Source organism: Aulonocara sp. 'chitande type north' Nkhata Bay, linkage group LG17 (assembly GCF_057382095.1).
Source record: "Aulonocara sp. 'chitande type north' Nkhata Bay isolate Kocher_YH1m ecotype deep benthic linkage group LG17, A_spYH_male_GT1.1, whole genome shotgun sequence".
Taxonomy (NCBI): Eukaryota; Metazoa; Chordata; class Actinopteri; order Cichliformes; family Cichlidae; genus Aulonocara; species Aulonocara sp. 'chitande type north' Nkhata Bay.
In genome coordinates, this window is record NC_141360.1 from 40426583 (window position 1) to 40450165 (window position 23583).

Below are 23583 nucleotides of genomic sequence, written 5' to 3' on the forward strand. Positions count from 1 at the left end.
GCCAAACTAAAGCAGGTCATGGTTGAACCCGAACCTTGAACTTTGACCTCAGCTGCTGTGTTTTTTCAGGAGGGGGCTCACGGATGAGGAAAGAGTCTCAACTATTTAAACAGAAAAGATTACACATGAGATAAATTCTCTTTTATTAATCTCATTTAACAATGCACATAAACATTATGTATGTTATGTTTTGCCAGTCATAATACAGTTATTAATCACAGAAATGTTTTATACACTACAGCTGACCATTTAGGATCTTGTAACATGTAAACATGGTCATAGGTGGCCGAATATATAGTAGAAATAATCAAAGTTAAAGTAAAACAATATGTAAAATATGAAAAGGTTAATGGCAGAACTCGACAGGATGTCTTCATAAGATAGTCGATGCTATTTTAACATTTATGGGGAAACACAATCACTCACTTTCTTAAGTAGCCCTGATACAATGACACCGCATTCACCCTATGGTTATAGCCAGCAGCAGGTTAGCTTCGCTTAAATTAATTTGACATTAATCTGCAAAAAAACCCCAAACCTCTAAACAAGTTTTATGTAAGGCTTTCGAACAAACAACTCTTATCTTGTGGCTCACTCTCACAGCTCACTTTGCAATCATCTCTGCTCTTACCAAGTAGCTCTTTTTTAGCAACAACAACAAGAGATAAGCACCCATTAAAAACAGGAACAGCAGAGTGATAAGCGCCAAGAGGAACAGGCTTTTTAACACACGCAGAGAACATTTAGCAGCCAGAAATGTCTCCCAGGAGTTGGTAGAGACACAACAATGATGGTGGTAGTATCCACAGTCCCCTGGCTCAGCAGTTCAGTAGTTATTTCTGGACTACTGAACAACTGAAATGATTTAAATGAGTTAGACCAAACCCACTTTTAGAAGTTGGCCTTCATTTTCATTCAAGTGTTGGGACTAAATCATAGCTGTGAAGGTAACACAATGACAAAGTGTCCACAGACAGACACACACTTTGCAATAGTTTCTCCTACAGTAGGGATCACCAGAACCAGATTTAGCCTTGATGTGACGCACTGCCAGGTCAATGGACTCTGTGCTGAGGCAAGAAAAGCCATCCAGCAATTACTAAAAGCTCAACAGTTAAGTAACTTTTTAGCCCATTTTCTGTCTTTGTGCTGTGTTGTACCTGACTGCTAATTATTCACTTATAAGCCTTTACAGTACATAAATATAACGCTGTCAATCTTCTCATCTGATTCAACAAGAGGAAGTAAAAAACTGCTGCTATCCAAAACCATTTTTTCTAAAAGAACAACAGAAATGAGGAAATGCTTACAGCTATTAAAAAAATGCAACTACACAAACAAACAGGAAAAAAACACCTGATAGAAATCAGCTAAAAATTAAAAAAAAGCATGTTGCAAAAGTTTCGTGGTTTCATCTTGCAGCAAAACTGCAAACGACTGTTTTGTTTTCTCGGTTTCTTTCCAACAACCTCGGCTGAAACGTAAGAGCGTGAGGGCCGGAAGTGTCCGGTGTAAAATTCCCCTGCTCCGCGTGCAGCCTCTGGGCCCCTGCAGGTGTAGGTGTAGTGTGTCTGATTTCAGGCCTCCACTGCTGCAGGTGAAGGTGTAGCGTGTAAAATTCCACTGGGTGCTGCCACTAGGGAACACCTTTCAGCTGTGGGCAGGTCTCGTGATCGCGCCCTCACTTTGACCTAAGCTGCACCTCACTGTTGAAAAGATCCGGCAGCAAGCTGGGTTTGTTGGGAGGCGGGGGGACAAACACTGTGTTTAAAAAGAAAAAGCAACCTGAAACCATGGAGTCAGGACACAGAACCGGATGAGAGAAGGAGCAGGGCCGTTTCCATGGCATCCAGTTTTGTTTTTCCAAAATGGCTTTAATATGAGGCACTCCCTAGAGGGGAGCAGGGAGTGCTCCTACGCTGTAGGTGGGTAAACATCACTGGGATGTTTGAGGTATCCAGAGGGGGGTGCACTTGGAGTGTTTAGAAGTTGCCATCAAACAAAACCAATGGTTACCGATAATATCCCCATCCATGTTTTCAAACAAGCTTGCATGTTTAGACAAGCCATCCGGTAATTAAAAAAAAAAAAAAAAGAGGTGATTTGCATGCTCTGTTGTCACACGTTCAGTGTGGAAAGAGCTCAGCTCACAAAAAGACGCAGTGCAGGAACGGCTTCCTGCAATGTGTCCGTTCACACAGCTCAGTGTTTAGAAACGTCCACACACGGCTGTGAGATCCAAATGCAGTCTCCTCACCGACATTTGGGAATGTTGCAAGAAAATGTAAGTGAAGTGAAGTGAATGAGCATGTGAGTTTAAAACAGGCACAATAAACAAAATTGTAGTTTGGGTTGCTCAGTGGATATGGAACCAATTCACTCACATTGCACTGTTTGGTTCATTTTCTAGTCTGTCTCTCACAGCCTGCAGGGAAAGCACCTATCAGCTGTTTGTGGCCAGCAGTCACTATAGTGCACGTAAGCCCAGGTGAAAGCTGTATATGAATGAAATAATATCATATCATGTAACATCCAGCTTCCTTGCAGTAGCCCTTTATCAGAAATCATATCAAACCCAGAGCAAATCAAAAGCATCTCTATTACACAAAGAAAAGATCAGCATGAGAGCATTTTCCAAAAAGAAAATGCTTCGTTCTAAGGTGAAAACATAATCCCCCAAAAGCCCTGAAGTCTTAGACCGAAGCTACTGGCTATTATTCCCAAGGTGATTCACAGGCTTTCCTTGATGATCTCGTTTGAGAATCTTCTTTTTTGGGATCTCACTGAGGTTGAAAGGACGAGAGACGCTCGAGGGATTGTCCTTACGAGACGCGATGCAGTCCTTGATGGCTTCTTTAATAACCTGCAGGGAGGGGGACAAAGTCCATATTGTAATCTCATATGGAACAAATGCTGCTACATTAAATTCAAAGAGCGATATTTAAAAAAGGTTAAAAAGTTCAGATAAATATAATGTTGGATGAATTTTGAATAACATCATGCTGGAAGGTAGATTTCCATATATTTGTATGGCTACCATACTGTCCTGAAATCTAATACACGTTGAGTCATTCAGAAAAAAAGCTGCTCTTCAACACAGCAGCACTTTGAATTAAAGGGTCATTATTTAAATGGTCGAGTAAGATCTCGTAAAACATTTAACGTCAGCGCCACACTGCAACCAAGTGACATGGAAGGTACAACATGAAGATATGTGAGCCACATAAAAAGAATAAAACCCAAATAGGAGAGGGAGTAATGTCTGATGAGCCAGTAAGGAGTACAAAATATAGTAGAGTAAAAGCAGCATGACACGTAAATACTTGAAAGATGTAAAAGTACATTAAAATTCAGCAAAGTTCTATAGCAGTGGGGGAATCATATTTTGGGGGGCTGGTGCCACCCCATGCCCACCTTCTGGATACGCCCCTGACAAGTGTAGAGTTAGTATTTAACCCAATTATTTGGGAAACATCATCATTTAGTAATTAGTTAATATTTGTCAATTAATAAATGATCCAAAGTTAGTGGATTACATAGGCTTAGGTTTATTACCGATTTATGTTCACTAATCATTTCATCCCCCCAACTGTGTAAACCTGTATGAGGTTCTCACTACACATCCCCAGAGCTCAGCTGGTGACACTTTAACGATGTAAAAACGAGTAAGTCCAGGAAATTTCTGTCTTGCACTTTCATATGAATCAGTGTCGGTGGGCAGATTTGTTTTATATTAACCATGAATGACAGAGGTTTTATCAGTACGTTTCCAAATATTAGCGCTGCTGGCTAACTGGGCTCAAAATGCTGGAGCCTAGCATCGGAACATATCTTGAGTGGCAGCGTAAGTCTGTCTGCATCACCTGACCACCCAGTGAAATCAAAGAGGCTGAACCCTTACTCAACATAGTTACTCAGAAGTTAGCAAGTGAAAGTCAGCCTGACGTCACATAAATGACACACCTTTAGAGAATTAGTTTAGGCCTGTACCATCCGGTTTTGACTGCGATGAAATTTCTAATGTTGCACAATCAAAATGTGAGTAGACTCAATCCAAAATTTCCCCTCTGACAACACTAAGAATGAACAGCTGAGGAAATGAAGGAACAGCAGTTGGCCAATAACAAACCTGTTCATGAATCACTTAATCTACCGATGCCTGTAAGCCTTATGAAAACATCCACAGTGATAGGCTCAACAGGTAACACTGTGCTACACCAGTTTTGCAGCAGCGCTAAACTGACCTCCAGGTTGTTGAGAGTGTTGAACTCCATCAGGTCATGAAGCTGGATGAAAGCTTCGTTGGAGTATTGGAAGTTGAAGGTGGAGTATGGTGTCTCGGTGTCGTCAAAAATGTCAAAATCGGCCAGCTCCTTCTCCTTCTCAGTCTCCCTGGCAACGCCTGATATTTAACAACAACAAGAGTTGGGGCACTTTTCAGTTCAACCATGTATGTAATACTGTTCATTGCTGAACTGATACCGGATGTAATAGTTATGGTATACTGCGATTCTTCTCCGTTTGAGTGCAAAACCATAAACAGACTCTGTTTATCTGAATGGATGACCTATTTAATGTAAAGGACGTGCAGTGGAGATGAGGTGATAGTGTTTGTTTGCATGGCTTCTGATATATGACCTGTTTATACATATGGTCCGCCTACTGAGGCGAGAGATTTCCTTCTAGCACCTGACTCCCCCAGGAACCATATTTCACTTGGGTCATAAAAAAGACGGAATTCGTAGTTTACTGTAAGCACACACATACTCAAAGGGAGGATGGGAAGATGGTTTCTATTGGGGTCACTCAGAGGAGGTGCCTAACATCTGGCTGCTGACTGAATATGGTCAATTTCCCCCAGTCCAGCTTTGACGAAGAGATGCCTCATGTGCCACAACAGTGAAATTTTACCCCCACATAACCTCCACATACAGTCATACTTACCAGGCGCTTTGAATTTCCTGAAGTTGATGTTGACGAGGACAAAGTGGATGACCGTCGGGCAGTTCTTTTCACCGCTCTTTGGTTTGAAGACGTAGCATTCCTTCAGACCTTCACGGTCAAAGACTTTGGGGTCGATCTTGGGGAATGGCAGCTTGTTCATTCTAGCCCATTTCTCAGCGAGGAGAAGCTCCTGTGAGATGCAAATCCTGTTAGACTTGCTGTTTACATGAATCATTTATGACCACAAAAAGTCCCGTTTTACCTTGAACGGAGGGCTTGAGTCACTCGGTCGAGCTGAAAAGTCAAAGGAGATGATGAGGTCGACGCCGCGCTGCGAGCGCAGGATAAGGGGGTAGGGAAGGTTGTAGGTCAGGCCGCTGTCTACTACGTGGATCTTCTTGCTCTTCACATCCAGAGGCTCGTAGATTCGATCGAACTCATCGGGATCTGAGCAATGATAAATTTTATTCTTCCTGACTCACCGAGCAAATTGTTTCGTTTGGTACTTGTCCTTTACTGGGAGTAGGACCGCATATTTGTTTTCATACATTTACAAATACAAATATTATTTGAATTAAACAACTTAAAGTGACCGTTTAAGCCACGACTTCCCTCAGCTGTGAACTGTGAAGCTTTCATTAAATTTATTTCTATAGACAGAGATGTGTGATATTTTCAGCAACCAAAGATATTTGTGCAGTTTTCCAAAATAGTTTTCCAAAAGTTATGATGGAGATTGGGTGAAGTTGAGTCAGTAGAGAAAGTATACTAAGGTTATGTTTGATTACAGCCCTCACTGCATTAACATACACATTTATTAAACTGTGATCAATGTATTATTCTTGCCTGTGACAGCATCCACCTCCTCTTCAGGTGTCATAGCGTGTGTTATCTCAAGTAATGGAGAGAATGGCATGTTGGTGTTCAGGTTCAGGCCCAACATGAAGTTATGCACCTGGAAAATGATGACAAGGAAGGATTAGGACAGCGAGCGATGCAAGGCTGTTGTAACTACTAACGCAGGAAGACTCGACTCACGCATACCTGTATGCATAATGTATTGAATATATTCGTGTACCTTTCCAGCACGACCCTCCCTTGTGTTGAACAAAGCAGAGTCGCCCAAGACTGACGTGAACATACGCTGAACCCAGCTGGCCTGAGCGGTGCGATGAAACTCCTCCTCTGCCTCCTGGTTTTCTGTCCCACCTAAAAACCAAAGTAACCCCAGGTGGAATATGCAAAGGTGGTTAATCTAATGCATAATGTCCACAAAAGTAATTAAAAACAGATACATTTCAACAAAATACATGATTTTGCATTGTTGCATAAATGTGCTAAAACTGTGTTAACATGTTGCACGAAAAGTACAAAAACATTTTTTTTATGGGTATTGAGTCATTCCAAATCTGGAATTGTTTTAAATGTTCTTGTACGCACGACATCAATTGAAATTTATTGATGCAGTGCCAATCAAGGTGCTTTTCACTGTAACATAAAGACCCTACAATTTTAGAGAGAACACCAACAATCAGCACTGTCCGCTTGGCGACAGTGGGAAGGAAGAACTCCATTTTACAGAAGCTGCTCCCTGAGCTTGGTTCTGACGTGCTCAGAGAGGGGCAGCGGGAAAGATTTCAGACCTGTTTTTCTTTTGTTTTGCACTTTTGTATTGTTAAACCCAAGACTGACAGCATGACAAGCATTCTTTCCACCATTCAAAAGAAAATGAAACCCAGTAGAAAAATCCGTCATTAATGTGTCAGAGCAGCAAATATTCAATAAGCTGAAATATGTAAAGGAATATGGACACTTAAGATGCTTGTAGGCAATTTAAAAAAAACTATCACAACATCTTTCTTATCTAGTTTTATTTCATCTTCAGTGTCACTTGAAACAAACACTGTTGTTGGTTTTGTTTGTACCCTTATAATCCACCCACCCATTCTCTCTCCGCCTCTTCCTCTTTGTCTATATATAGCTGTTTCTAAAAATTCACTCAGGGCGTAGTGCAAACACTTCTTCAAGAAGGAAGAAAAGGCAATTACGTGAATATTTACATAAATGTTTGGCTTCAATCATCAAAGTCAGACCCTGAATAAAAACAAAATAAATAAAAACAATGCAAACTCTGGCTGTTGGATAGCGGCAGAAAAGCACGCCGATCAGCACTTTATCGCGATCTGACCTCGGCAGCTGCTCCCATGCAGTTGCAAAACACAGACAAAATTTGCACCATTACCACAAACTTTCACAACGTCTCAAGGGGTTCAACTTTTGCTCAAACATTTCAATGTGTCAACCAGTGTGCTGAACCTAATTTTTTCTCCATCAAAAGGAACGCCGAGTTCACCTTTGCGTGGCTCGTCGTCGTCCAGGGTGTCTTCTCCAACGATGTGCTGTGGTTTGATCTGCTCTGTAGGACACGAGGCAACATTTGTTAATTTGATTCATATACACGGCAAAACTGCATCTAAACTTTTGTTTAATCATGCAACTTTACAGAACTTAAGTCAAACAAAGAAAGACCTGACACAAGCGAGCACCTGTTACTAATGCATTCTTTAGTAAGGTGGAGACGCTTTTGCACAACCAACACATTGTGAGAGTGCGTCTCAATGTAAAAGGTCACCCTAACATGTGCATTCAAGCAAACCGAGTCATCTCACCAGGCAAAAGAACCTGATACCTTTCCGCTGTTGCGTTAACATTAGATAAACACTCAAAGAATCCCATGATAAATAGTGAGAAAAAAATGAGGTTGGGAATACCTGCTAGGTGTGAGAAAATAATTCTAAACAAAACAAATTCAAGTGTGACACATGACTGTGACAATAGGCTCTCAGACATGACTGAACGCCTGTGTCAGTGGGAGACTGCGCTGTGGAAGTTATTTCAGCAGCAGATGCTCATACCAAAACAAAGAGATTATCTAAAAAATGAAAACATAAACTAATGCAAAGTAGCCAGCTAACCATGACTAAAAGCACCAATTTCAGATTACGTTCAGTAAATCTGTATAAAATAAGTAGCGTGTTTTCCTCACTTTTAGGCTCACTTAAAATCCTTTAATTTTCTCAAAAATCGACAGTGCTTATAATCCGCTACGAAGCTGCACCACTTGACGGATTGTCGGAGCATTACGGCTGCCGTAGTCAGGAGCCTCGCGGAGGAATCCGGGTCCTAAACTCTGCTTCAGGTCCCAAAGTCAAACGAACACTGCAGCATCACTGAGAGTTAAAAACTGTCTAAATTCTTTCATCTTTAATAAAATGATCAGCGTTGCTGCTTTACCAGGTGTAATAATTAAGTTTAACATCCAGGCATCCATGAAAACAGAATTTATTACATTTAACAGAGTTAGAAGTTAGCAGGAAGTTAGCTCGCTAGCTTCCACCTAAACATGATATAGCATGTTCTGACTGAGAGATTTCTGAAAAATTCAAACGTACAGCTCTGTTATCACTTCCAACATAAATGAAGACAGAAAACTAAACAGCAGTGACGTTTGTAGGGTTACTGAAGTTGGGCTAGCTGCTATATAATGATGTGCTACGTGATCGCTAGCGACACAGCTATGTTAGCATAGCATAAACACAGTGAAGCTAGAGGTTGAACGCTAACTTTTTTCCACTCGATTAAAGTTAACATGAGGGTTCCTGATGGTTAGGGACAAATGCAATCACATGGCAGGATGCTGTAAACGGACCAAACATCAGTCAGGAGAACAACTGAGATAATCCATCCACAATACGAGGTTAGTCATTAATATAGTGCAACAACATGGGAATAGAGCAGCTGCAGAGAATTCAACATTAATGAATCAAAGGTACGGAAGTGGAGGAAGCAAGAAGAATGAGCTGAGTAAAGTTTGACTTATCTGACTGTTTTGTTTTGATTAATGCGCCTTCTGGTCCGAAAAATACGTCACATATACTGTGTGGACGATTTGTATTTCATTTCTACATGGAAGCTTATGCTTTTAAAATAAGAAATAACATTTCGATTCTTATCGTTTCTCGAATACTCCAATTTTTACTTCTTTTATAATACTTGATTTAAAATAAGTGCTTGGAATGTGCACATCTACAATTAAAATTTTGTCTGCTGACTAAACCCATTTATTTGACGCCCTCTGATCGGCAGATGAATCTGCCTTGCGGCAAAATTATCGGGTCACTTTCTGGGTTTTTTAGCACTTGTATTGTTCAGTCCAAACAAACAGAATGAAAAATATTACCTAACTCCTCCTCCATGGTGCTGCCACCAGCTCTGTCCTTGACCCCTAGCACTCTGTTGAACAGAATTGAGAAGGCACTTCCCCACACACCTAAAAAAAACATAAAAAACATGTCAGGTTTGAATCTTGTATCTATTGTATCTACTTGTACCTGTTGCTCCTGAACGCTTCAGATCAGAAAACCTCTGAAATGTCTGCTTTTATAGATGTGCTCACATTCGTTGACCCTTTTATTTCCTCGGGAAGCAATAAGGGAAGCTTGTAAGTCCTGTGGAAAACCTTTCTTTTTTGTATGACTGCAGATGAAAACATGTTTCTCACCCATCAGAAAATGAAGAGGGTTTTCCTCGTACTTCTTCACAACAGTTCCCATGAAGAACTTGCTTCCAAATAGGTCAGGGGTCATGAAGGTGCCATACTTTGCCATCCCAATTTCATACGGGCTAAACTCCACCCAGTCTGCAGGTTGAAATCCCAGTGTTATGGTCACAATAAGGAACACACAATAGTAATACTGCATTGCATAATTGCATTGTGCACTCTGACACAGGCTACATTGTTGGATAAAAATGTCATGCATGGAAATAAACCTTACATATACTTGACAATGCCTTGCTTACAATTAACAGAACCAGCTGCCAAACAATTACTACTGTCCCTGCGTCACGCTGCCAACACATCCGATGGGAATTTGACACAGTTTACACAGTTTGCTGCCCTTTAAGAGATGGCCATCTTTAAGTCACCGCTCAGGGATAACACTTCCCAACGTCAACAGGGAAAAAAACATGTTCGCTTTGCATGTCTGCACATGTCAAAGTCGCACGCTCGCCCACACACCATCTCTCTCACAAAAAGACGTCGTCAAAGATTAACACACAGTTCTCATTTTGAGCTACTGGTCATCAACAGTAGGCACAACTTCCCTTTCCTGTCAAAACACTCTCAGTTTATTATATCACTGACTTCACATTATATTGGAACATTCCTGTCAGAATCTGGTCCATGTTGGTGAGACTGCAAGAGATGATTTCCAAGGTTTTACAGAAATGATGCCACCGTTCTCCTTTTCTACTCAAAGATGCCTGAACATGGGTACGTTCTGGCCGTAAAGGGATGTGCATGGATGAATACTCCAAGAGTTTCTTGAGAATGTCTGTGGAGTGATTCTCGGTATTACAATAATCTTTCTCTGAGCTTGAACCTGTCTGGGCATTCTGCTCTGAACTCGCTCATCAACAGGATGCTTCTATTTGCATTTACTGGATGGGTGTTGTTTTCCTATTGCTTTTTGGAGCCAAAACCAAAACTAATTTTGTGCCCCGGGGCCCACAAACCCCGCTTTGAAACAGACTCGGGAGAGGAGAGACTCTTCATGGCGTGTTTATACACCAACCTGATGTAACATGTCGTTATGACATATTGGTAACTGCTTTTACAGACACGTATTCGCCCATAAATAGCCACTGAAGGGAACACAGACATACAAATGGACGCATACTCTCACGGTGACACTACTCAGACCTCGGAAACCTCAACAATCGCAGCTTATTTCACATCTCGCTTCAGTTGGCAGCCAGGAATTTTCTACTGAAATTGTCATTGGAGATTTTAGATGAGCAGATAAAAGAGAAAAACAAGTTTTATCTTACTTTCAATCTTACTTTTAAAGATCTGATAAACGACTGATGATGGAAAACACGTAAATCTAGACTGGCAGCAGGTTTGGCCTTGCCCTTATGCGTATCAAAGTGCCACTGAACAATATATTCATTTGTTATAAACCTGCTGTAACAAACAACGTGGATGTAGTCGGTTTCCTACACACTCACACACTGAGATGCCGTGAAGAAGGCTGTCTGTGTATGTCATTGTTTCCTGCCTGTGTGGACCGCTGAATGTATTTATTGTTAAAATAGCCGAAAGGCAGTTTGTAATCCAAAACTCAGCCGCCCACGACAATTTAGATTTGTGAAGAGAAGCACAAACATTTCCTCGATAAACAGTTTGACGGCGTGATGGAATTCGGTGAACGCGGATAGGAAGAGTTTGTTCTTGCTAAGCATCAGAAAAGTCTAAACTTGAAAGCGAAACATGATCAGAATATTTATTTTCACAGTTTTATTTAGAAGAATTTCAGTGTTTCAGGAAGTTTTCTGTAATACTAGTAGAGAGTGTATATTCAGAGATGAGTCCAAGATTGCGTGGGAGCTATATTAGAATTTAGGAAGTACTGTACAACATTTTGTACTGTACAAACTCCCACGTCACTGACCACAGGGCTTTCATTAGATGACAGCCAACCACATCTTGCCACATGTTCTTTATGGTAGCAGACAGGGATTATATGGAAATGTACCGCTCACTTATTTTGCATGTGGCTTCAGTCATCGTATCATGTACTCATGATATATGGATATGCAAAATATTGTTTTGAAGGATTTAGGATACATAATGTAACGTATGACACCTGCAGGTGTCAAACAGAAGAGACATATTTACCTGCAAACATGAGCTCAGAAACATCCGGTTTGACATGCAGACATGTGAAAAGAGGAAGCGGACACTGGGCTTGGTTTATTTTCTCCTGGATGTCGCTTAGCTTGATGCCCATTCTCTTGTAGGAGAGAACACTCAGTGTTAATCATCTGAACACCAAGTTTTACACGTCAGTCATAAGATTCAGATTTCTATCTCAATATGACTGCACAGTTATGTGACACTAAAAGAAGAACGATAAACTCGGATGGCAGTTCGAAGAAAAGAGAAGAAGTGGCAGATGGATTTAAAGGGAAGGAACTGACTAACTTACTGGTAAAAAAAAAATCAGACATGGGAATATGGAGTGTTGTCAGCATTAAAACAAAGAGCACATACGAGGTTCTTACCGAGGGTATAAGTGTCTCTCCTATGAGCATACCAAAGATATCTGCAAAAGTAACCGGCTGTCCTGAAGCCTTTTTGGTCCACAGGGCCTGGATATAGTGGGTGATGTGCTGGGGCATCAACAGCCTAAGTGGGTTACTGCTAACTCTCTTCATCAACTCACTGTTGATGTCCTTCGGGCCCTTATTTGGAAAGTCAGGGTTGGAGTAGAGAGTTGACATGTACCTGCAGGAGTAAAGAGGGAGGAAGTTAACACAGATGCCATGTCAGTTAATGCATGTTTTAACAATATACCTCTTTATGAGGTTTATGCAGGTACTTTACTTGTAAGGAAGTTAAATCCACTAAGTCGTGGAGACAGAAATAAGCCAGAGGTGCCTGCTTGAAGACTTCATACCAGCAGGGGAAGGGTGGAAAGTTTGCCAGAGCAGGGAGGAGCAACACCGAGGAAGAATTAGGAAATAAAACGAGAGAGAAACGTAGCAGTGGCAAAAAATGTGTAAAAATGAAAAGGTGTCTTTAGAAATAGGTCAGACAGAGGCAGGGTGCAAAGGAAACAAAGAGGAGGTGAAATAAAAACAGACCATGTGGATCCAGAGAGGCCAGCAATATATGTGGTACAGTCGAGGACCCCGGACTCAAACAGGGCCTTCATAACGCCCGAAAACCCCACCATGGCGCGGAAACCGCCTCCTGACCCGGCTATTGCTATCACTGGCACCTGTAAAATACACACACACACACACACACACACACACACACACACACACACACACACACACACACACACACACAGTAACAGTCATAAAAGGAAGAAGACAGGGCCATGCTTACTCACACCTTTGTTACAGAGTAAATGACAGCAGCTATGAGTCTCAACTTCATTCTTTCATCTTGAGTAATTTCCTTTTGCCGTCTCTATGGGCAGCAGCTTGCTGATTGCATCATGGCTTTGCAGCGTTTTCTGACTGGTAGATTTGCAGCTTTTCAAAACTGCAATTGTGCAACATTGCTTCTTTTTCCAGTCTGCATGGTCATTTCTGAATTACAAAGTCACTGTGGAGGAATTGTTGTGGCACGGTGGAAGGCATGGAACTGGATATCTCATTCCTCTGGAGCTTCCGTCACATGTTAGAAACATGAACAGACGTGGCCCTAAGGCATCGAGCCAAAACCACACCACTGGGAAAGCTAGTGCAGCTCAGAGTATTGGAGCTGTATGAGGCTTGTCTTTTACTTCCTGGTGTGAGAATTGTTGAGGTGTTATTTTAAATTTGAGAATGCAGCGTGTCAAAAGCTGCACCACGGTCATGAATTTAGAAAGCCAGCAGATCTGAAAGTCAGCACCAAGCACGAATACCCTCCCTAAAGTCAGCACACTCACCACGCTTTGTGCTATTTGGTACTAATGAAACCGACCTCAAGGGAGGTAACAATTGCACAATGAGTCCAGATTTCACATCCATCATTCCTATCAGCCAAAAATATATAATTGGAAATAGAATAGAATAGAATAGAATAGAATAGAATAGAATAGAATAATTCTTTAACTGTCCCACAAGGGGAAATTTGGTTGTGTCAGCAGAAAAAACACACACATATAAACAGAACAGGACACAGAACAGAAACACATTTTTTACATATTTACATAATGGATAATAGTTACCAAAGCAGAGTACTGTACAGTTGTTAAAATTAGAGTACAGATAAGTGGCAAACCCAGGTTGTAGTGTGCAAACAGAGCAGGATACTGAAAGATGTTTAAATAGTTAAGAATATTTAGAATAACTGGAAATGTGCAGATTGTGCGTTGTACCTGTGCATTAAAAAGTAGACATGTAACTTCCAATAAGTTAGTGTATATATGAACTGAGAAAAGTAATGTGCAAGTTATGACAGTAGAACTTGTTACAGCACTGATGTAAACATCTATGTTTGTTGGGAGCAGTTTTGATTGTACAGTCTAACGGCTGCAGGGAGAAAATGTCATCTTACAGCAGAACACTGTAGAGTAGGGCTGTGCGATATAACCAAAATCTCATATCCCGATATAAGAATTCTATCGTCCCGGTAACGATATAAATCACAAAAATGTAACATTTTCTGTAAGTTCTGTGAATCTCGGGCAGCTCGACTTGCATGAAGTGTTTCCAGCTGCGCGTCGTGTAGCTGGAGTCGAGTGTTTTAACCGATGCATGAAACTATACATTTTTAGACATAAGTTGTAACAGCCGCCGTTTTCTTTGTGAGTGTTTATTACACAGCGTGCTGCAGGGAAAAGCCTGTTCTAACGTCTAAGGTCTGTTTTTTAGCACCTGGCGGCTCTTTTTTACTTCTCATCCGTAAATAATCTGCATACTCTTTCACGTGATTCCATTTATTTTGAAAAGTCTCAACAGGATCTTGAGCTTTATTGTGAAAGGTTTATGTGGAACATACACAAGCGGACACGCGATGGTTTTACCGTCGTTGTTGCTAACGACAACGCATAAAAACAGTCGCTTGTCCGTCTGTAGTGTGGTTATATTAAATATAAGAGAAAGAGAGAACTTTAAGAAATTGATATAGCCACTACAGTGAGCATCAAAACGATGAACAAATATTGCCGTAAACAGTTTATTTTGCGACACCACGAAACAAACGATAGCGTAAAATGAAACATAGACGTTTTTATATCGCCATCCGATATATATCATTATATCGAACAGCCCTACTGTAGAGATCCCTTGAACGGCAGTTCTCTGAGCCAAAATGACTGGTCGGATTGCTTTGAGTTGATGGGAAGCCAACAGTAACTCAATAACCAGTCGTTACAACCAGTATGCGCAGAAGAGCATCTGCGTATAGACAACACGTGAAATCTTGAAGCAGATGGGGTATAACAGCAGAAGACCACACTGAGTGCCACTTCTGTCAGATAAGAACCGAAAACTGAAGCTACAATTCAAATGGGATTATCAAAATTGTGGGGTGCCCCAGGGCTCAATCCTTGGCCCTCTTCTTTCTCCATTATACCTGCTCCCTTTGGGGTCTATTTTTAGAAAACACGAAATATCCTTTCACTGCTACGCAGACGACTGCCAAATTGATTTGTCTTTAGCACCAAATGGCCCAGGCTCCATCCAAATCCTTTTGAACTGCCTCGAAGATGTCAAAGCTTGGATGGCTCTGAACTTTTTGAGTTTCAATGAGAGTAAAACGGACTTAGAGGCATTATAATGTTAATAATTTCCATTTATGTTTTGAGCTTGCCCCTCCCCATAAGACACTCAGTATAGCAATGTCTTTATGCAGCTCGATCATCCAGGTAAGTAAATCCCAAAAGGTTGATTCTGTTCATCTGGACGTAGCGTTTTCAGTGGGAGAAACGTTTTGTCATCCGAGTGTCTCAGAAGCGAAAACGCTTGTGATCCTGTATGTGACAGGAGTATCGAAACATTTGAGACACATTTCTAAACACTGTGTCTCTGTGGCTTTTAAACCGCAAAACACACTGCACCAAAAATTGGTCCACCCCAAGGATTGGTTCCCCTGACACAAACAGAGTAATGCAGTGTACGCTGTTAAGTACCAGGCATGATTTATACATCGAGGAAACCAAGGAGGCCATTTAGGTGAAAAGGGAAAGACCATCTCTGAATCGAGGAGGGGGGCCTAAGGGTACATTTCACCATTGTACAGTGCTGTGATTGCAGCCATTTCTCAACTCTCTGTGAATGGTACTCAAGGCCATTGATCGGTGGTTGTTGATCAATGGTGATGACAATTTGCATATTAATGATCAAGAAATTGACCTCCCAGCCCATTGTTCCTTCAGTGGGTGGTTTCAGTCATTATGCAAATGTACTGTTTATAAGGTTGAGGAAACCTGCAGTCAGCTGAGACTGAAGAAGTCACCTGGATGAGTAACCAAACATTTCTCCCACTGAAAACGTCCAGATGAACAGGATCACCTTTTGGGACTCAGTATAGCGTGTACACAGTGCTGAAAGTAAACCAGAGCATTCAGACTGACACTGAGACTGTGGTGGGTGCAGATTTTGAAGCATCATTAAGCTCCAAACAATTCGCTGCCATAATGAAAAATATGATCAAAGTAACTATATAACAGCTTCACTTCATTCCAAAAGGTTTTTTTGCACACAAATGATCAAGACTAAACATCAGGTTATTCCACAGTTCAGCACCGACACTGTTTTACTTTTAGCAAAGTTTGCATGTAAAATGTGTGTTAAAAGGACTTTGATCCACACCTCTTCTGGGTGACAAGGATCCTCAGTGCGTAGCAGCTTCTTGATGCCGAGCATCACCTTTTCTCGACGGGCTTCTCTAAATTGCTTCTCCTTGTCACAAAGGGTGTGGCTGAACCGCAGGTCCAGGTTTGTACTGCAGATAAAAGCAACAAGAGGGAAGATCACCAAAGCAGTCCCAGGGAAGCAGCACCGGAAACACGTGTTTCAGTTTGTATTTAGAGGCCGAGATAGGCTGTGATCTCTTAATAACACTACTGATAATGCTGAAACTGATGGTGATGTGATTTGGGGGATATCTGATGGAGAACACAACCACAAATAGTCATGGCCTCAAGGAATTCATTACACACTCTTTTTTCACTGAATTTCCTCTCAAACATTCAATTTTTCCTTTGAAATCCTCCCACAATTGTGCGATCAAAATTCTCATTAATCTTATTGTTAGAATGACTCAGCTCACATTTGCTGAATCGTGCTGCACCTACTTTCTAGTTTTAACCTATGGTATGCTTCAGGGGAGTTTCTGCAGTTTCAAACCTGCAATAATTCTGAAGAGCTTAGTTTGATTTTAGGTTAAACAGTAAATGTTGCTGTGAAACAAAATAAAACTATTTGATTTTGAAGGTATTACATACCAGATCTCCAGTGACATCTCTAAGTGCACTTTGGTTGCCTGTCAAAATAATTAAATATGTGGTTATTATACATTATTTAATTGTGGTTGAGGGCAAGAAATAAACACAGAAACACAACTGATCCCTTTAAAGTCTCTTGGAAATACATATTGTACTTTTCTATTGTGATTTGTAACAAAAAACCTTACAAGGTTACTTTGCTGATACTTTGTAGCCTCCATACTCGTTTAATGCGAAATCTGCCTCTGTGGCCATACACTGACACTTCTTTTAGGACATTAACAAAATATCAAATTAAAATATTAGGTCCTTATCTTCTTCCAGCAGCTTTTTTTCAGTTAAAGGGCTGATATGCTCTTCAAGGCAGTCTTTCTGTGGATCTCTGGACCACTTCCAACACTCACGCTGCTTGTAAATTACTCTATGGAAATTTAGCTATGTCTATATTCATGTGAAGAACATAGAGTTCAAAGTTGACCCGTAAGCGAACGTGAAGTCCTGCATCAAACTTTTTGTTTTCAAGCAGTTTAAGCTCAAAGAATCCAACTTTTTCGAGGTGCACAGAAGACACTTGTCTTTAGCTGTGCGCACAATTAAATTAGATTAGTGTAACAATGAAAGCTTTTAGTGCAAACTTCTGAGGCATGAGGAGCAGAAAATTGAGCCAGACTATGTTTTTTGCTCTACTTGCCACTTCATCCACTTCCATGTGGTCAGAACAAGACTTCTATAAAGTAATGTAGACATAGCAGCCGTGCTGAAAAAGATCTAGAGGCGCACAAGAAGATGACCCTAATTCAGATTGGGTTTTTTATGTTTTTAGACGAACCTCTTACATGATTGCTTATAACATAATGACGATAAATAATGAAAGTCGGACAAATTAACTTTCTTACTTTGCCAATGAGGAACACCTCCGTCTTTGTCTGGCCCACATTGAGTTTGGAGATTTCAAAGGATGCTGTCCCAAGCGTCTCATCCATCACGTAGTTGGCATCCATTAATGTTAACTGTTGGGCATAAACAACAGCAGTTTATACTCAAATAGAAATTGTGGCCGGTGTTCACGTCTTCCAACTGGCTAGTTTTGTCGATTAGTTAAACTGATTATGACTTAGACGTTATATGCCGATTGCCTTCACAAACATGGAAGGACCTCACCGACTTTGAGCGTAGTGCTGTAACAGCGTCGGACCAAATTGTGCCAACTGTAAACGGTGTTATTAGAAAGTAGAAACATTTAGAAACTATGGAAACTCAGCCTTGATGTGGCAGACCGCATAAAGTCACCGACCTTAGCAGTCGACTTTAAAAGTCACCTCATGACATGATTTTCCATTAGTCATGGATGTAAATATGTAGGCAGCTTGAGTAGCTTACCCCAAACTAACACTTGAGTCAGTCAAAGGCTAGATGTTAGGATAACATTAACATATCACCTCATGGCGAGCTACAAGTGTTAGGCTGTGTTTATGTGGGATTGCGCTCCATGACATCACTTCTTGTCATCCTGTGCTGCGCTCTGTTACAGTAAATGCAGGTCTAACCTCCAGAACGTTGTGCTGGTTGGGGTCTAATATGAAATGAAAGGTCTCGTTCCATTTTGGATTGATGTCGTTGTCTATGTGCTTGGTCCTCCTTCTGCTTTCAGGAGCCGTCGGGATGAAAATCTCCACATACGGGTCTGGAGTGTCCACTGGGTGCACAAACAAGTTCCACAGGGTTACTACACAGCCGAAAACCAACCTCAAAATAACCATCATCAAGTGCTTTTGTATTTCTTTTGCTGTAAATGTACATGGATTAGATTCCAACGATATGAAGGAAAGCATGGTAATATGTGACTGTAAGGCAAAAATGATATGAGCACTTACGCAGGTCGCCCAGCGCTCCCTTGGTGACGTTCTGAGCCCGAACTACAGTCACTGTGAATTTGTGAGAAAACTGCTGCTCCACCTGCAATTTGGACATTCAGAGTTCAGTCTCACTTCATTGCTTCATGAGAAAAAAATCACATCAGCCATGCTGAGAATGAAAAATGAACACATCCAGATGACACAGCCAAGCAGTTGGCTGCACTGCAGCATGACGTACACTGGTTCAGTGAAGTCTGGCGTGCCCCAAGTGAGAGCATCATTGAGAACATCTGGATTTTTTAGAACTCTCCAGTTAAGGATGCACTTCCCAGCTGTGTTCACACTGTGCTACGACAGCTTTCTCCTTATATTTTGACAGTACTGCTAAATTTGTAGCCCTTTCCCAAATACTGTGACTCTAATACATACTGATGAGCATTTAATGGGCCCGTACTGTAAACCATTTATATATTTTACAGCAACCCTTTCACCTCAGCTTCCCTTTTGCTACATTGTCGTATCCCTGAAAGTTTGGTCGCACACTGAAATGAAAGTTAAAGTATTGGATTCTGTTCAATACGACTACTTGAAGGTCCCAACAGTGTTCTTTGTCATTTCTAGATATCAGATATCTCCAATCTCACAGAATAGATTTTGTTTTGAATTTCTGTGTGTTGCAGTGCAGTTTGATATTGTGACTATTTAAGATTTCCTGTTTCTGGCAGCCTTTTACACACTTTAAAATTATTTTTAAAAACCCAAAAAGACAAATAGTTTTCAACGACATTTGCAAATCTCTAAAACAGGAAGTGCTGTGAGACTTTTTTGCGGCTTTAAAATAGCTCCCCTCTCACCCCTTCTTGTTGAAAGGGCTGCTTGTTCAGTTTTTCCTCTACAACACTGTGAGCTTAATTATTTTATGATTATGGTGCTAAATAAATGAAATTTACCTGGAATTACGTGATAAAAACTCAGACGTCACACTGATCAAATATTATGCATATTTTTCCTTTAAACCAACCCTTTCAAACTTGTCTTCCACCAAAATAGAAATGAAAATGGCCTTGACGTTGACACGCTCATTGTTATACTTAGACCCAAGGCTGTGGCTTGCGATAAGAGGGAAATTTTTTAATACCAGTGAACTAAGAACTTCCACAGAATTATTTGTGTCACAGTTGATGCCAAAGGAATCTGTCCACTTTTGTTTTGGCCTCACTCTTATTTACAGTTATGTAAGCACGCACTGTGTCGACACTCACAATTATATTGGAAGCCATTGTCATGTGAGGTGAGCAACTCGCAGGAAAGCCTTCGTCAAGATGTGAACTTTAGGTCAAGGGAACATATCTGTCACAAACTGCAGCACAGACAGCCTGAAATATGAAACAAAGAAGTGCAAACAAAGGGTTAGAGTTTGAACAGGCGGAAAAAAACATCATATTTAAACTGTGATGCAAACGACAACAAAATACTGGCATAATTACAGCTTTACTTTTAGCCAGAGATGCAACAAATGGACATATTATATGGCGTTATTTTTGTGCCACGTAAAAAGTTTGCAGGTGCAAGTGTTGCATTTTGAGGAGAACAGGGCTGATTGGAGACCAAAACAGCCAATCAGATTTTTTTGCATCCAAGTCTGTGATTGGCTGGTTTTGTGGCACAAATAGAACGGTGTACAGAAAGAGCTGAGCGCAGAAATGTTGAGAGCGCGAGCAACACATTGCCAGCGAGCGCAAAATCTGAGCGAGAGGGGCTGCTATTGTGTGTGTGTGTGTGTGTGTGTGTGTGTGTGTGTGTGTGTGTGTGTGTGTGTGTGTGTGTGTGTGTGTGCGTGCGTGTGTGTGTGGATAATAGCAAGCACTGAAATACATTTTTTGCACGCAGTAATGAATTTTGTTCACTCAAATTCAGCTTTTCTTCGGTCAAAATAAATTTCTCCTCAAAATGCAACACTTGCACCTGCAAATTCTTTTTACGTGCGCTCAGAATAGTGACACAAAAATAACGCCATAATATGACAGTATCTCTTAAAAGGGTGCCTTTCCTAAACAAAACACTTTTTTTATAGTGCACTGGAATTTTTTAAAAACAAGTAGCTTCGCAAATACCAGTGAAGTCTTTTCTTTTACATCTTGGCAGGGGTAAAGGGAAGTGTGCTGAGCCACAAAATCCCGATAAGAGGACCGGGCCAATAGAAATGGTGTGTGTGTGTGTGTGTGTGTGTGTGTGTGTGTGTGTGTGTGTGTGTGTGTGTGTGTGTGTGTGTGTGTGTGTGTGTTCACCACAAGCGTATGTTAAGAGAACGAGAAAATATGACGGTAAAGGGAGGAGGGTCTTCCCTGAATAAATGCGGTTCGTTCAACATGCTGGACGACAAGATGTAAAGCTTAGTGCGCATTTGCAGAATAGGTGGCACGGTGGCTATTTTTAGCAACCCCAACTCTTTCTCTGTGATGTCTGAAAACCATATCTTGATAAGAAATTTGCATAGATATGTGCATGTCTATGTGTGCGAGTGTACAACTGATAGCATATGAAGGTCACCAGCCTTTTCTCTGCTGCTCACCAAAGTGTGTAATTACTGAGAGGACTGAGAGCACGTAGAGCGTCTGTGTGTTCACAGAAGCGGTCACGTACTTTGCATCAGTGGTCCAACTTCTGACGGTGCCAGTTCACGCTGCCCTTGTTCCGCTGCTGCATACAATAGGCGCATGCAGAGCTCTGCAAGTGTGCCAGCTTCAGCAAAGCGCCGCGTGGCAGCACATTTTCATATGAGGATGCAGAACGTAAGAGAGACTTGCAGCAACGGACTATAATGCAAAACAGCTGCCGCAACTGTGGCTTTCAGCGGAGCACAGTCAGGATCCTCCTGAGGGAGTGTGCTCACCTGAGCCACACAAGGAGCAGGCCGAAGACTCACTTCAGTGAATCACTGTGCGTGTCTCCAGAGAAAGATTACGTCGAAGAGTCACTGCAATTTAATTCTTATACGGCTTAGAGGCTTCACGCAAAACTTATCATTAGGCACTGCTAAGAGGCTTTACATTATTCTTATTAGCCCGGCAGATTAAGGGCAGATCAAACAAGGATCGATGATGTTATGAGTGCGCTACATGCGATGCTGAGTAATGTTAGTCCTACTAAGGCAGTAAAGATGTGGTGGATACTATGAATTTGCACTTATATAAACATGACACATGATATAAAATATCTATGAAGGTAGTTCATAATAAACATGATAATAATCATTATTAAGTTCAGTTTTATTCAGTTTTACTTGTGTATCCCTGCAGTGATCGGTCCTATTTAAACTGGCCTGTGAGTTTCCTTGTCTTACGGCGTTGCGTAAAATGTAAGCCTTTGCTGTTTAACCCATTCGGAGCAAAGGCTCAGACCTCCTCCTTTAAACTGCGCCCACACCTGTTTGTTAAAACACAACAATGTGTCTAAAAAAGGAAAGGAAATATCCACGTACCTCAGCAGGCGCATGCTATCAGCTCACAGTAAATGTCTCATACTGTAACGCCAAAAGCTCAGGAGGTGGAGAGGAGGTGCTACCGTACCCGGCAGTGAGCGCTGTCGTAGCTTGTTACGTTCGCGTCGAGAGAGACAAAAAACTACCGGAAGACAATAAAAATACAGCGGGGTTCAAATGACCGCTGGATTTAATAGGAAATTTCCGAGTAGCAGTCAGACTGTCTGTGACTCAGATTTTGAGACTTGAGCTAGAGCTCTCCAAATGTGCACGATGAGCAACCGCAAGGTGGCATCTGTGGCTGAAGCTCAAGAAAGTTTGTGAAAGAGACCAACTTCATTTTTTCTGTCTTTTACATTTTTTCCGAAGATGTGCTTTGAGCCATGTGACTATTTACTGATTTAGGTGGTGATTCATTTAATCCAGTGAAATTCAATTCAAGGAAAAAAAGAGTTTTATATGTTCACTTTTTTTTTTTTTAAAGTACAAGTTTGTGAATCTCTCTGGAGGTGATTCACAAACTTGTAATTTTTTATCAATCAAAGAGTACTCGAGTATTTGTACTTATCATTTCTCCATGTTTGTTCATAGGTTTTATAGAGGCTATAGATATTAAATAAGATAAGATAAGATAAGATAACCTTTATTAGTCCCACACGTGGGAAATTTGTTTTGTCACAGCAGGAAGTGGACAGTGCAAAAGTTATGACGCAAAAATTAGAATCCCCCCTGTCGTGGTAATACGTTGTGTAAACCAGTAAATATTATTAGACATTAATTAAAATCACAGCTTCCGGTTTTTATGGGGACAAAAAACAAACAAAAACGCATACAATTAGTTAATTTAAGGCTGTAGCACTGAAGGAGTGAGAATAGAAAATAAATATTCTGTGGATAAGAAAGCTTGTTTCTCCCAAAAATGATTTCTGGCAGAAAGAAAGAAGGAAAAAGGTTGTCTACTTGTTACTTGTTGTCCTATAATCTGTGAAACTTAACTCATGAAAGATATAAAGTTATTTTGACAAAAAGAATGTTTTCTGCAATCACTTTTTAGCAAAGTGGTTTTTATATGTCCGTGTTTGATCCGGCTAAACAGTCTCATTGACATTAGAAATGTTTTTTAAAGAGTGATGTAGCCAAGGGTGCATCAGAAATTACAACGCGTATAACATATTGGTTTTATAAAGATATTTTAAGTGGCCAAAAAGGACTGAAACGATCATAATGTAGGTAGAGTTACCCAGAGTCATAAAGACACTCGCAAAGCAGGTGATTCATAAACTCTGCT

At 40.9% G+C, this 23583-nt stretch overlaps 1 protein-coding gene across 1 annotated transcript; it reads right to left on the reverse strand.

Annotated features, from left to right (window-relative positions):
• Window positions 1-388: 388 nt before the first annotated feature.
• Window positions 389-22496, reverse strand: LOC147310620 (cytosolic phospholipase A2-like). The gene is made up of 19 exons (XM_086269268.1): window positions 22296-22496; window positions 20077-20190; window positions 18833-18914; window positions 18506-18654; window positions 17855-17968; window positions 16959-16996; window positions 16324-16456; window positions 12655-12791; window positions 12073-12295; window positions 11687-11801; window positions 9506-9643; window positions 9185-9274; window positions 7298-7360; window positions 6023-6153; window positions 5791-5899; window positions 5207-5391; window positions 4945-5134; window positions 4245-4402; window positions 389-2863 (listed from the first exon to the last, which is right to left on the reverse strand). The coding sequence occupies exons 2-19, from the start codon at window positions 20098-20100 to the stop codon at window positions 2705-2707; spliced, it is 2238 nt and encodes a 745-aa protein (XP_086125394.1). The 5' UTR covers window positions 20101-20190; window positions 22296-22496; the 3' UTR covers window positions 389-2704.
• Window positions 22497-23583: the final 1087 nt, after the last annotated feature.